General features: G+C 43.3%; 2 protein-coding genes across 2 annotated transcripts in view; one reads left to right on the top strand and one right to left on the bottom strand.

Annotated features, from left to right (window-relative positions):
• Window positions 1-3,208: 3,208 nt before the first annotated feature.
• Window positions 3,209-7,293, top strand: LOC147612736 (uncharacterized). Its single transcript, XM_086783300.1, has 2 exons — window positions 3,209-3,850; window positions 4,384-7,293. Exons 1-2 carry the CDS (start codon window positions 3,415-3,417, stop codon window positions 6,852-6,854), a joined length of 2,907 nt encoding a protein of 968 aa, XP_086639426.1. The 5' UTR covers window positions 3,209-3,414; the 3' UTR covers window positions 6,855-7,293.
• Window positions 7,294-11,163: 3,870 nt separating this feature from the next.
• The window catches only part of LOC147612735 (pentatricopeptide repeat-containing protein At4g39530-like), a 4,207-nt gene continuing 161 nt past the window's right edge, over window positions 11,164-15,209 (bottom strand). The window contains exon 1 of the mRNA XM_086783299.1: window positions 11,164-15,209. This exon is cut by the window's right edge and continues 161 nt beyond it. Coding sequence (XP_086639425.1) covers window positions 12,049-14,940 — 2,892 coding nt within the window. The 5' untranslated portion in view covers window positions 14,941-15,209 and the 3' untranslated portion in view covers window positions 11,164-12,048.

The following is a 15,209-nucleotide window of genomic DNA, read 5'->3' as shown; positions in this document are numbered from 1 at the left end:
GTATACTCAATCAAACCTGGCATATTTATTGCACCACATGGAAACTTTATAATCTATTATTGCACCACATGGAATACTCGATCAAACCTGGCATATTTAACATCAACAAGTGCACCTTGGGGTATAACCTATTAATGCACCACATGCATATGACCTTCATCAAATGCAATCAGAGTAATATAAAATTTCATATAGTAATCGCGAGAGTGTTTAATGCTAACATGGACAATTTTAAGATAGAAATCCCCCTATTGCACCGCATGTAGACAACCTCCATGAAAAATAATCACATAAAATATATCAACTTCCACATAGCTTTAAATTCCATGCACTATATATAAGCAGCACATACTCATGGCTTGTATGATTTCAAATTGACAATAGAAAAAGATAAACAGTTCAAGTTATACTAGAGGTGAGCAACTTTTTACATGAAGCATCGAACCCCGTTACAAGTGAAAAGCCAAAAGATGCCGATTCCTCTTATGGTGTGTGGGTTTTACTACATCCAAAGGAGTAGTAATTAAAATGTATATAAAAAATGGGAGAACCCATGATAAGCAAGGTGTATGAAGAAGTTTGAAATATCTTATAAAATTCTAAAGACAGGACCATATGTGCAAAATTAAGCGCCTAGCATGAAGGCAAAAACCCTTAACTCCCATAATTACTAGCTCATTTACCAACCACTCTACCAACGTGTGGAATCTATAGCTACCAAACACAGTACTCAAGTATTCAAAATCTTCTAAACACTTGTAAGACATGTAAATCAATAATAAATCCCACTAAAAATTATTCTAAATAATAGGCTAGCGCATGTGAGATAATTGGAGGCCTTATGGAACATCATGAGGAGGGTAGGAGTAACACAACAAACATATTTGATAAGGTCCAATTTGGCATCACTGCTGTGGGGTGCTCTATGGATCATCCATGTGGGCGCGTATTGCACGTCGGCATCTTTTGGATTTCACAGTTGTCGGGGGCATCTCCTTGGTAGTAGTTGCCCATCGTCGTTGACAGCTACCATTTTCTATGGAGACGTCGTGGGGCTCCCGAATGCATGCTCTATGAAACATTCCTATGGGCGCGTACTGCACATCAGCGTCTCCTAGATTTCGTGGTCGTCGGTCGTGGGCATCTACTTGTCCGTCGTCTAATGTGCTAGGCCTTCACGCTCTGTGCATGTCATTTTCTCATTGGCTCTTCTGCATGCTTGGCAAATTACCGTGGTTCTAGACTTCTCTTTGCACAAAGTGCTCTTGCAGAACTCGTCCTTCTGGACCATTTCTTTCCCATGCCAGGTTATGTATCGTTGTGCATGTCTTTTTATCATTGGTTTGTCTTTATCTTCACCATAACTATCTTTTTTTGGACTCTGTGTTGTTTATTTAACGAATGGTTCATGCTCTATTTACTTATTTGATGTGCCTTACTACTCCCCGTCATGGCTCCTAAGAGGAAACCCCTTGATGATATTAGCAACATCATGAAAATTGATCGTCATCCTTCTTCCTGCTTGCTTTGTCATGAGGGTGAACCATCCACCTCCACCATGCCGTGAGAGCCCAAATTGATCGATTGTTCTACCGTGTTATCGCCCCTCCCGAAGGTCCTTCTACAGTTCGCAATCTTCATGCGGTCAAGCAAAAATCCCGCTCCTTTTGGTTTATATCTCCTCAAACTTGCTTCTTTCATGCTCCTCATAAAATTTATCCTGCGTGCTTTTCCATCGTGTCATTACTTATTTCCTTTTACGCCTACTTGGTGGGCAGGATGCTCTGAGCAGGACAGGAAAGGTAAACAGCCTGCATCACATCCGTCTCTTCAACATTTGACAAATGATAAACATGCCGACTTAGAGCCATCTGTGCACAAGATAGCTCACTTTCCACCAAAGAAGAAGATGAAACTATTTGAAGTCTCGTGACAGTAGCCATTAGAAATGCGAACATCAATGTCTCCTACTGGGAACGAGAAACCTCCTGTAAACCTGTAAAAACAACCAATAATGGCCCTTACAACAGTCGGCCAGCTCCTGTTGAGGCTCTGTTCACTCCGTCCAAGCCTTGTTTTCAACAGAGTAGCACAAAAACAGTTCCAACAGCCATGCGCCAGCTTCTGGAAAGAAATCTAACAGCCTGCAGCCCTGTAGATGCAGTTGGCCAGCCCTATAGAGAGAGAAAGAGAGAGAAATAGCAGCCAGCCAACTCTGGGACTCTTGCTCTTGGCATGTACTCCACCTGTAGCTCATGCAAAAATGAGTAAACTTGTTGTTTTTCCTGTCCAAACAACATACAACAGCCCACGTTTTTCAGATGAGTGCTCTACAAGTCAGGGCTTGCCCACTTTGGCCCTCCCACACCCAGAATAGCAACTCGTTGAGCTATTTGGGAGTGCCCGAGTGCCCATCTCTCATAATTGGCCTTGGTTCATTAAAAAATAGTCCAACCTGATGTGAACTCACTTATAAAATTATAAGTGTGTCCGCCCACACTTTAAGTGAATGTGAACCCTGCACCCAATAAACCTTAGTAACATGAAATAATGAATAAATTGGGTTAAGTGGAATAAATTGGGTTAAGTGTGCACACTTACCACCTGCAAAACACATAAGAAAACCATATGAGTCCCAAACAGGTGTGCATACGCATATCCACGAGTTGTCCAGATGTCCTCGGTGCCGGTGGACATTCACAAGCAAAATACCAAGCAATGTCCAGGCATCAAAAACAAGTCATCCATGCATGTGCAACTCACATACATATGCTGGTGCACAAACATAGTGGATGAAATCTCCCAACTTACATCTTGTAGCCCGTTCACACAGGCGCCATCCACACAGGACCAAAAGGTACTCACCAGGGTAACCACCCTTCCATGAGTCCAGAGTCACTCACCAGGGTTACCACCCTTCCATGAGTTCATAAATCATGCGAGAAACTCACACCATGATACCAATCCTTCCATGGAGCCCTTCCACATGTATTCAATCATGACATCATTCCAGACGTCTGCCAGAGAAGTGGTGACGATTAGCATTGGAATTTCATGGTTTTCATTATCTATTGAGTGATTAGGTTTTTGATTAGTGGATTCTTAGCCATGCATTAGGGTTTTGTTGAGCGTTTGGAATGTGTTGTATGGGCACGATGGATGAAGAAGCCCTAAAGTTTTAATGGATCTCTTGAAAGCAAAGATTGACACCCACAATCTACCCAAAATAATCTTAGGAGATTTGTGTATTAAGAACGTGGAAAACCATCATTTAGAACATTACATTAGTACATCAACAAAATCATATAGTCTTATAGCGTATATGGACAAACATAGGAGAAGATAAAATATAGGACCAACATGAAAAGTATGGCAGGTTATTGTGCATAATTGTAAGGTCAGCCTCGGGACCGTATGAAGAAACCAGAGAAAAGCAGCAGGCTGGAGAGTGAGGCAGGTGATGAGCGCGAGGAAGGGCAAGAAAGCAGAATTACAGAGGCGGAAGACGAAGAAGAAGTAGAGGAAGAAGAAGAGGAAGAGGAGGATGAAGAGGAGGAGGAGGAGGAGGAGGAGGAGGGGGAGGCAGGACAAGAGCCAGCAGAAAATGAAGGGGACGGGGACTTCCAATGGCGCTTCGGAGGTGAAATCGACCCTCTCGCTCTTGCAGAGGACGATGCCAGCGGCGCCCAACCTTACCAGCAGTTCGAGCGCTTGGAATACGAAGCCCTTGCCGCCCGCAAGCGAAAAAAGGCCCTCCTCCTTGAAGAGAGACAGAAGAAAAGCAAGAGACGCCAGCAAGAGCTCTTTGGCGCCGACATAGACGAAATTCGCGAGGCTTCGCGCAATGCAGGTAACAAGATACCCCATGGCTTTTTCTCTCCTCCTCTTCTTACATGATCTGGCCAGTCTGGCCATACCACAACCTTTAGACATCATTTACTTTGCAAGTAGCCATGATCGACTTGTTTGTAGCTAGGATGAGCCACACACTTTGCCATGATGTACTTGAATATAGCCATGGTTATTCATGATGTACTTGCATACAGCCATGAGCCATGGAAAACCCCCAGAACAACATTATACTTGATTGCATGATGTGGCCAATCTGGCAATGCGACATATCTGGAGTTACGATACCACATCAAAATTGCTTAGCATGTAGCCACAATGTTTTGCACGTGATCAGCCATGATTTCCGCACGGCCATGATCTACTTGTTTGTTGTTAGGCTGAACCACATACTAGATTGGCAGCCATGATTAAGTTTTTTGTTTATAGCTATGTTTAAGTTTCACTCTGTGTCTTCCCCTGTATTCAGAGACACTATTCTCTTATGTATTGTGCATCTTTCATACTTAAACACAATTCTTTTGTCTTGGACAGTTAAGGATCCTGACCTCATGAGCATGGAGGACATCTGGGATGCATCAGGTTTTGGCTTTGGCTCTGGCCGTGGTCGAAAACGTAAGAAGAAACACAAACGCCGATCAAAAGTGAATCCTGAAATCACCAGAAAGCTTGGAGAAGCAAACCTTCTCTATGCCATGAGCCAGTTTGAGCAGGCGCTACAGCTTCTTAAAGAAGTTGTTCGCTTGGCCCCCAACATGCCTGAACCCTACCATACCCTAGGGCTTGTTTATAACTCCATGGGTAACAGAAAGAAGGCCATCAATTTCTATATGCTGGCTGCACACCTCAAACCAAAGGATGTCTCTCTTTGGAAACGCCTCACTGCCTGGTCTATGGAGGAAGGATTAAGCATAGGGCAGGCAGTCTACTGCCTTAGAAGGGCCATGAAAGCTGATCCAGAGGATGTTCTTGTCAAGTGGGAGCTTGCTTCCCTCTTTGCAGAACTCAAAGAATATGCCAAAGCTGCGGAGACGTACGAGGCCATCTTGGCTTCTCATCCCACTGATGTGGAGGTTTGCAAGATGGCTGCAAAGATGCGTCAGCAGAGCGGACAGGTAGACGAAGCCACCAAATCTCTGAAAAGGCTGATAGATGAGCATCCGACAGAAGCAGACCTGACAGTAGTCAATCTGCTAGCCGACTTGCACATGGAGAACAAGGACTTCTCCTCAGCAATCTCTTGCATTGAGGAGGCTCGGAGATTCTACTGTGCAGGCCAGGGCCTTCCACTTGATCTGGCAGTAAAAGCAGGGATCTCTTATGCACATCTCGGGAATGATACTGTTGCCAAACAGTATTGTGAGGCTTTGGGTAAAGAGCAAGCAGACGAGTTCCCAGACTTGGTTTTGCAAGTTGCTGATGCGTACAAGGGGCTGGGACATCACCAAAGTGCGATCCAGTATTACACCATGCTAGATGGAATTTCGGCCTATCAAAATAAGAGTTTGTGGACAAAGATGGCAGAATGCCATTTAGCAATGAAGGAGCATGCTGCAGCTGTTGATTTGTATAATAGGACTCTAGCAGAGGCTCCTCACGATGTAGAAGTACGTTTAACATTTGCATCTTTGCTTTTAGATATGGACAGGTTGGAGGAAGCTTCCGGTGTCCTTGTGCCTTCTCAAGAGGCCTCAAATGAAGAGCAACAATGGTGGTCAGATGGAAAAGTTATTTTGATGCTAGCAAAGATTCATTATTTGGGTAGCAGGTATGACTCGTTTCTTGAGGTCATTGTCCCCTTTCTTCAGAAAGCACTTGAAGTCGAGCTGCACAATCAAAAGATTAAGGGTAGAAAACGCCTCCCCAGAAGCGTGCTTTTAGCCAGAGCAAAGTGGCTGGATGAAGCTGATGGCCTCCGTGATGCTTTCATTCGCTTCAACCCTATAATGCCTAGTAATGTAAAGCTCAAGGCAACGAGGGCAAGGAAGGCCCTAGCAAGATTAGAAGCAGAAAGAGAAGAAAGGAAAGCAGCTGTGCTAGCTTCTGGTTTGGATTGGCAAAGCGAGGAAGATTCTGAACCAGAGGTGATTGAGGTAGAGCCAAAGGTACCACCACTTGCAAATTTGTTTGATGATGAGGAACATCATCAGGTTCTAGTGCAGACCTGCAAGGTGCTAGCAACAAAGAAGCGATACGGTGAGGCCTTGGAGATCATCAACCAGACATTGAAGATTGGCCACCCTAGTATTGTCAACAAACGGGCAGAGCTACGTTCTCTTGGTGCCGAGATAACATTCAAGGCCAAAGATGCCAAGCATGGCTTTGATTGTGTGCGCTACATTGTACAACAAAAACCTTACAGTCTAAGTGCATGGAACTGGTACTATCAAGCTGTCTCCAGATCAGAGGTGAAGGTTCCGAAGCATAACAAGTTCTTGCTAAGCATGCGCAACAAGTATGCTGACTGTGTTCCGCCTATGATCATATGTGGCCATCACTTTTCGATGATCAGCCAGCCACAAGGGGCTTTACGTGAGTATTTGCAGGCGTACAAGTTGCAGCCAGAAGACCCATTTATCAATTTGTGTGTGGGTGTTTCTCTCATAAATCTCTCCCTTGGATTGAGGTTGACGAACAGGAATCAGTGCGTGATGCAAGGCTTTGCATTTCTGCATAAATATCAACAGCTGTCAGAAAACAGCCAGGAGTCCAATTATAACCTTGCAAGAGCTTACCATCATGTTGGTTTCGTAACAATAGCTGTACACTACTATGAGAAGGTGCTCTCACGCTTTGAGAAAGATCACTCAAGGATGACTTTCACGGAAGATTCCTTTGTTACAGTGGGCGATGTTCTACAAAAAAATGAAGTGTCAAATGACAATTTAGTTCAAGGTCTTTGTGACTTGCAGAAAGAGGCTGCATTCAACCTGCACTTGATATATAAAAAGAGTGGTGCTAATGATCTTGCAAGACAGGTTTTGCGAGATTATTGTACGCCATAGACATGTTGTGCCAAAAGGGACATTGCCACTTTCTAGGCTTTCCAAGCCCTGCTATCTATACACTTGTCTTGCTAACTTACGAGCACTTGGCATTGCAGTGGGCAGAACCCAGCTAGAGCCACACTTGAGAGACAACTTATATTGTGAAAGCCTTGAGATTACTGTGCAGTCTTGGCAAATGAGGCAGGGATAGTGTTTGGCTACTATGTCATTTGATAGAAGAAAATTGGGACTAAGAATTATTCCCTGAGGTTTGAGCGTTAGTCGAAGTGCTGCATAAAATATTTTGGTTTTGATAAGGTGCATTTATTCCGGTCAGATTATTTGTAAATAGTATTGTTTCTGGTCCTCTGAAGCATATGCATATTGTAGGATGAAGGTCATATATTGGTTACTCTATCAATTGGACTTTAAAGTTTTTTAAACTCATTTTTTTTTCTTTATGTCCTTGTATTCTTTTCAAAAAAAATTATAGCGTTTTCTTGTTTTTGTTTGTTTGTTATTAAATAAGTACAATTATTCTCTCTTTTTGTAATTATGCTAACCTTATGGAGGTATATGTTACTCTCAGCCTGAGCATTAGACACGACTGCTTTGGGAGGGTGACAGACCCCTTGGTTTTTCATCTGATTTGACACACCTACAGTATATACTTACCTATACAGTATTTACTTGTGACGACAGCAAAGCTTTCTGCCAACAGGTTTATTGCGTCATTGTTAGGGTTTGACTTGTGTTTCGAGTGCCTAGGATGGGAGACCAACCTCGCTGTGGGAGTTGTGGTGAGTCCTGAAGTCTGTGATCATTTGCCACCTCCTGGTGGGCTCATCATGGTGATTCCCTTGTGCTAAAATGCCACAATTTATTTTTGGTTAATACAAATCTCAACTGGACCTCACATCATCAAAACACACCAAGAAAAGGTGTTGCCTCTTACTAGTTACATATTGGAAAATTTTGTGCAAGGAAACCATGGTCCGTTGAAGTGGGAGAAGTGTTTGGTGATGGTCTGGTAGAGGCAAACATGGTTCCTTAGTTCCTTGATGCTGTGCATCGCTGGTGTAAATACCTCAGGGTAAAGGATGTATTGCTTTGAGAATGTACCCACAAAATGGATGCTAGTCAAGGGAGTTGATAGTGAGATGGGCCAGCAGAAGGTTAGAGACACCCGGGCCCTCCCTTGATAGTGAGGGCCCTGGTGACACACTTAACATCCGCCATGTTAAGTGTGTCACCAGGGCCCTCACTATCAAGGGAGTTGATAGTGAGGGCCCTGGTGACACACTTAACATGGCGGATGTTAGCAGCTGAGATGCTGATTTTCATCACTGAACCTTACTGTATTTGGGCAGGAGATGGGCCAGCAGAAGGTTAGAGACACCCCTTCATGTCCTGATCTCACAGACCCAAAAGTCGATAAGTAATAGCCTCGCCTCGTCGGTGACGCTAGCCAGTTAAAATATTCCTTTGTTTAAACTTGAACCCCCCCCCAACAAAGAGTGTTTTCTGTGGGGGTCTACCTATTTACCAAATGGATGTGAAGTCTGGTTTCTTTAATGTAATCAAGGAGGAGGTGTACATGGAAGATCCACTAGATTTAATGATTTTCAATCAAAGCATTGCATGTAATTTATGGAAGGTGCTGTAAATGCTATAAGAATCTCCACAAGCATGGTACCAATAGTTTTATTCCTTTGCATGTGTCTTTCTAGCAACCCTTAAAGCAAATGCATATTTTTTTTTGTAAATAGGGCATGTGTATAGCCATTCTCATCTATGTGGATGATCTTATCTTGAAGGGAGATTACACAAAAAATCTCATCTCACACGTTTAATGTTGGGTTTAAGATAATTTATCTACAGTATATGCAACCCTTTAAGCAAATGGATTTATTTTTTTGTAAATAGGGCATGTGTATGTCAGAATACGCAGCACAAGAGAGGGAGAGATAGAGGCGTGTAACTATGCTCTATATACACAAGAAGATTCCGGAATATGATACAAAATGGTATGGGGGCTGGGGGCCTATTTATATGCCCCCCCATCAGCAGTCGGCCTGCTGTAGGGCAGCCGACTGGACACAAGAAACTTCCACGACTGAATAATCACAGTCCGCCAGCAGCAAAGTGGGTCGGCCAGCATCAGAAAAGTCCCACGACTCATGCAGTGCAGTCGGCCACTTCCAGAATCTCCACAGATGCAGTCGGCCAGGTTCAGGGTCCTCCTGCCACTACTAGACTGCCTCCCATGCCACAGAAAAATAGGGAAAAAATGGGGAAAAATACGGAGAGTGGGGAAAAATGAGAAAACACCTCATAAGGGCGGGCACACCCACAACAAAGGCCCTGGTGTATAAGAATAGACAGGAGATGACTTCTAACACCCCCTCTCAGCTCCTGGCTGTGAAACCAACCACAGGGAGCTGGGGTGCCGCCCAAGAACTATCTAGAGCCTAGGCTCTGATACCATGTCAGAATATGCAGCACAAGAGAGGGAGAGATAGAGGCGTGTAACTCTGCTCTATATACACAAGAAGATCCCGGAATATGATACAAAATGGTATGGGGGCTGGGGGCCTATTTATATGCCCCCCCATCAGCAGTCGGCCTGCTGTAGGGCAGCCGACTGGACACAAGAAACCTCCACGACTGAATAATCACAGTCGGCCAGCATCAGAAAAGTCCCACGACTCATGCAGTGCAGTCGGCCACTTCCAGAATCTCCACAGATGCAGTCGGCTAGGTTCAGGGTCCTCCTGCCCACTACTAGACTGCCTCCCATGCCACAGAAAAATAGGGAAAAATACGGAGAGTGGGGAAAAATGAGAAAACACCTCATAAGGGCGGGCACACCCACAACAAAAGCCCTGGTGTATAAAAATAGACAGGAGATGACTTCTAACAGTGTATAGCCATTCTCATCTATGTGGATGATCTTATCTTGATGGGAGATTACCAAAAAAATCTCATAGCACATGTTTAATGTTGGGTTTAAGATAACTTATTTACAGTAGATGTAGTATTATTTAGGGATTGAGATTTAGCAAAGCTATGTAGCATTATCATTTCTTAAAAGAACTATGCAAAAAAGATACTTGAGACATTTGGCATGACAAAATAGTCGGTAGCCCAAAGAAGGTTTATATAAGATGCTTCATAGTTTCGTACGCGAAGTTGATTGAAGGTTTACTAACACCATTACCAAGAATCCATTTTGTACTTGAATTTTTGGTAGGTTCTCTAATAATCCCCCCAAGCACCATTAGAAATCATACATATGTAAGGTCTTGTGACTCACATTGGACAAGTGATTTAGGCATGCAATGCTTGATAACATGATATTGTTTATACTTGGTCTTGTATGCATTGCTAAAATCAACAAGAATCGAGTCACATTTGCACTCTCATTGATAACATTGCTAAAATCCACAAGAATCATTGCTAAAATCCACAAGAATCAAGTGATTTAGGCATGCAATGCTAGATAACATGATATTGTTTATTACTTGGTCTAGTATGCATTGCTAAAATCAACAAGAATCAAGTCACATTTGCACTCTCATTGATAACATTGCTAAAATCCACAAGAATCATTGCTAAAATCCACAAGAATCAAGTGATTTAGGCATGCGATGCTAGATAACATGATATTGTTTATTACTTGGTCTAGTATGCATTGCTAAAATCAAAACATATGTTATATGCTGGCATGAAATAGATGATGAAAAAAATCACCCATTTTGGATTGCAAAGATCTTAAAGATGTCTGAGATTAATGGTTAATGCTTTTCATGCACGCACATTGGTACCATACCACTGCAAATAATCCTTTGACCAAAAAATTCAATCCAAAAATGATTGAAAATGAAAGAATTAGGAAGAGAGGAAAAGCAATTTTCGCCATCATCTAAAAGATGTGGAAATCATAGTTTACAGATTCACTCTACAAGTGTAAAAGTCAATTACAAAGGCAAATTGTTAATATTATGAGGGTGCAAACACAAAAAAGGTCTCAGTATTTGTCAATGTAGTGACAACTAGGAACAACTTGCTTTTGGGGATAATTCATGATGTAATGATTCTTTTTTTCTTGAAGAAATCTAGTGTTTTGTAGAATTGTACATCTCATTCTAGAATTCATGTCTTGTTCCACTATGATTTAAAAAATCACATATTTCAAAAATTTGGAGAGATTTCTTTACAATTTTGGGGAGATTTCTATAAAATTTTGAAAGTGTTCACTCACGTAATTTTGTTTTTGTTTTTTATGACATCATGTTATGAGCTTATCATGTTTGCAAAGGTCAAGCAACATATAATTGGGCCTACATATTCATAATGGCATCCTCATCGAAATGACATTGGACCACAAATGTAGCTCAGATTTAGGTGGACATCAAAGAGGAAGGCAATGCTAGAGATCAATCCTCAAACCTCATATCATAACAAGAAGGAACCGGTTAGCTCATGTATGTATGTGGCTTAGGTGGCTATAACTGAAATAACAATAAATCGCTCTGCTCTCTGTGCAATTCAGACCTGCAATGGAGCAGCTACTAATTCCTACTCCAGAATAGCAGAAATCAACCCCTTTTGGGGCTTTCTATATGGCCAGCCTTTGGCTGGGCCTCAGGCACCTGTACAGGGCTGCATCTGGGCTGCAAATGTCTGTCCAATGGCCCCCAAAATCGAGCCAAAACTTCTGTCTAAGCTGGTTATAGTGTCCAAATTGTCTTTCCGGGCTTTAATGTTTCCCAGCCTGTTCATTCTCATAGGCCAGTGCCTCTGGGCACTGTGGCACGGTAATCATGGCATCTGTATATAGAGAGCTCTCCTAGACAGAGCTGCAAACAGGCCATAAATGGTTGCACTCTTGGCTGAAGACTGCTGGGTCGAAGAATAGGAAGTGGCAAACTGGTCCTCAACCAGCTGGAATACCATTGCTGAGTACATCAAGCCTGCACCTTTTAAGGAGATGCAATAGTGTAGCCAGCCACATTGCATATTACACACCAGCAAGGTGAAACAATCAGCAAATTACTCGGTCCTCATTTCACCTAATTACTTCATGAAGCCCTTACTATGCCCCCTCCGCATGTGGGTGGATGTGCATGCGCAAACACACACACTGCAACAAATATGCAATTCTTAACAGCACGTCATCCTCATTGATTTAAGGAGAAGCTTAAAGGGATTATGGGGGTCTATCAGAAACCGAAAGTTTTCTCGTTAAACGTATAGTTGAACCTTCGGGTGAAGAAATAAACCCAAAGGCTGTAGCCATTCTCCCAGAGCTCACATATAGATCATCTTCTTTTTCTTTCTTGGATACTAGCTCCAACATTAAGTTCAATATGGGAACATATCCTTTGAAGTCCATTACCCTTCTGTGCCTTCTCAAAAGGGCATCTATATTATCACTTTGTGGGTGTGTTTTGTCACCCACTACAAATTCTTGCACCTTTGTGCCGACCTCAATCCAGGCTGCTCCAGGCTTTTTCCATGAACTGGTTTGTCTTAACTCTATCAACTTGTCAACATCCGCCCATTTGTCAGTTTCAGCATAAAGGTTAGACATAAGTACATACCCTCCCGAAATGTCTTGATCCAACAGAACAATTTGATCAAGACATTGCTTTCCCATCTCCATATCGGCATATGCTCTGCAGGATGTCAACAACGACATCCATCCAGTGATGTCAGGAGAAACCGGCATGGTGTCGAGTAGTTGTTTGGCCTCCTTTAAGAACCCAGCTCGGCCCAGAAGATCAATCATGCAATTGTAATGCTCAACTGTCATTGTGATACAAAGATCTTTCATACGCTTGAAGTACCTTTGACCTTCTTCCACTTGGCCTGCATGACTGCAGGCTGATAATATACTAGTATATATCATGCTGTTTGGTTTCAAACCTTGCCGTTGCATCGCCTCAAGGCATTGCCATGCAAGACCATAATTCCCATGCTGGGTGTGTCCGGCAATAATAGCACCCCACGAAGCTTCATCCCTATTCAGCATACTATCAAACACTTTGTGAGAATCCTCTATGCTCCCACATTTGGCATATGTATCAATGAGGCTGTTTCCAAGGACCAAATCTGATCCCAAGCCAGCTCCAACAACTTGATTGTGCGTCCACTTGACATGTCCTAAAGCTCCCAAACTGCCACAGACCCTTAAGATAACCAAAAAGGTGACTTGATTAGGCTGTGTACCATCATGTTGCATATTCTCAAAGAGTTCCAAAACAGCAAGACCCTGCCCAGATTGTGCATATGCGGTAATCGTAAGGTTCCAGGACACAACATCGTGATTTGGCATTGTGTCAAAAACTTTACGTGCATCTTCTAAACAATCACACTTCATATACATTTCTATCAGGGCATTTCCAACGGCTACATCAAATGGAAGCACAGTTCTAATAATATGTTCATGCACCCACCTGCCATGCTCCATCAATCCACTGTTGCCACATGCTTTCACACTGGAAGAGAATGCAGCATTGTCCGGTTTTACTCCCTTCAGTAGCATCTTTTTGAAAAAATCAAAAGCATGTTGTCCTTGTCCATGCTGAGCATAACCTGCCAATACTGCACCCCATGACACTACATTTGGACTTGCCAGCTTGTCAAAAACTCTCTGCGCATCCTCCAAGCTTCCAAGCTTTGCATACAAATCTACCAGGGTGTTCCCAACAATCAAATCTTGCTCGAGCCCTCTGTTCACAACATAGTTGTGTATCATCTTTCCCAACTGCAAGCCTTCTATGCTGGTACAAGCTTTTAAGATACAAGAGAGCACTATCTCATCTGGCTTTTTACTTTGCTGTAGCATTTTTTCAAAAAGATCAAGTGCATGAAGTCCATGTCCATGCTGCGCATATCCGGCAAACATTGCACCCCACGACACAGAGTTTTGTCTAGGCAAACCGTCAAACACATTGCGTGCTTCTTCCAAGCTCCCACATTTCGCATACATGTCAATGAGTGTGTTCCCAACAAACTCATTGGATTCAAGCCCAGTGTAAGCAATCAGGTCATGTATCAACTTGCCCTGTTCCAAAGCTCCTTTGCTTCCACATGCTGTCAACACACATGCATACGTGACTGTGTCTGGTGTTATACCTTCAAGTTGCATTCTTTGAAACAGCTCCAAAGCAGGATCCACGTCTCCATAATGGGCATACCCTCCAATCATTGCATTCCATGATGACACCGTCCTATTCTGCAGGCCATATAACACTCTACGAGAATCCTCTAAACTCCCACACTTCGCATACATGTCAACAAGAGTGTTCCCCACAAGCACATCTGTTTCAAGTTGTGCTCTGATTATTTGTTCATGCATTAGCTTGCCCTGTGCTAATGCTAGAATGCTTGCACATGCTTTTAGTATGCACAAAAAAGCAACCCTATTCGGGGCAATACCCTCCTGTTGCATCCGCCTGAACAAATCAAGCGCTGCAAGACCGTCCCCATGCTGGGCGTACCCGGATATCATCGATCCCCATGACACGACATCCTTATTTCGCATGTTATCAAACACCATTTGAGCCTCTTTTAGGCTCTCACACTTAGTATACATGTCGATAAGAGTATTCCCAACAACCAAGACCGATTCCAGTTCACTTCTCATGATGTGATCATGGACTAACTGCCCCTCCTCGAGGGCGCCTATGCTACCACAAGCCTTTAGGATGCATGGATATATGAACTTGTTGGGCATGACACCGTGGAATTGCATGTCACGGTACAATGCGAGGGCGGTGTCATGTTCCCCATGTGAGATATGGCATGATATGATGGCTTGCCATGTGTAAGTAGTGGGATCTGAGACCTTGGAGAAGGCAAGGCATGCTTCTTGCAAGCTTCCACAGGTGGAAAAGATACGGATGAGGAGGTCGCCTAACAGAGACATAGAGTCTAGGGTGTTGCTTATTATGAAGGAATGGGCTCTTCTGGCGGAGGCCAAATCTTTGAGGGCTACACATTTTTGCAGAAGACGGGAGAGAACATCGTGGGGGAGAGGCATACCTTGATGGTGCATCCGGTGGAGGGAGTGAAGTGCCTCCTCGGCTTGTGCCATTGCCCATCGTCTGCTCTTCTTCAATTGAGGTCCCCTTTAAAGCTCTGTACTGATTTCCAAGCATCCAGGATGCGCCGATTCGAGCAAAATTTCATAAAGACTCTGTTTTTTCGCTTGGGCTGGCTCTTCTTATACCGCTTCTCCTTCAATTCAAAAGAATTCAATTCAATTCAAAAGAATGGGGGGTTCAAGAAATGGAGAAGAGCCATCATTTAACCTTACTAGCGGCTGACCAAGGTTCCAAAAAAGAACTATTCTCTCTCTACAAC

This window comes from Cibotium barometz, chromosome 45, assembly GCF_041138505.1.
Source record: "Cibotium barometz isolate CiBa-2024 chromosome 45, ASM4113850v1, whole genome shotgun sequence".
Lineage (NCBI taxonomy): Eukaryota > Viridiplantae > Streptophyta > Polypodiopsida > Cyatheales > Cibotiaceae > Cibotium > Cibotium barometz.
This window is presented reverse-complemented; position numbering and strand designations above follow the sequence as displayed.

Bases quoted from the DNA above. Each gene is read 5' to 3' on its own strand.
- LOC147612736 (XM_086783300.1), top strand. From the start codon at position 3,415: ATGAAGAAACCAGAGAAAAGCAGCAGGCTGGAGAGTGAGGCAGGTGAT. The intron at 3,851-4,383 runs GTAACAAGATAC...TGTCTTGGACAG, and splicing joins CGAGGCTTCGCGCAATGCAG to TTAAGGATCCTGACCTCATG.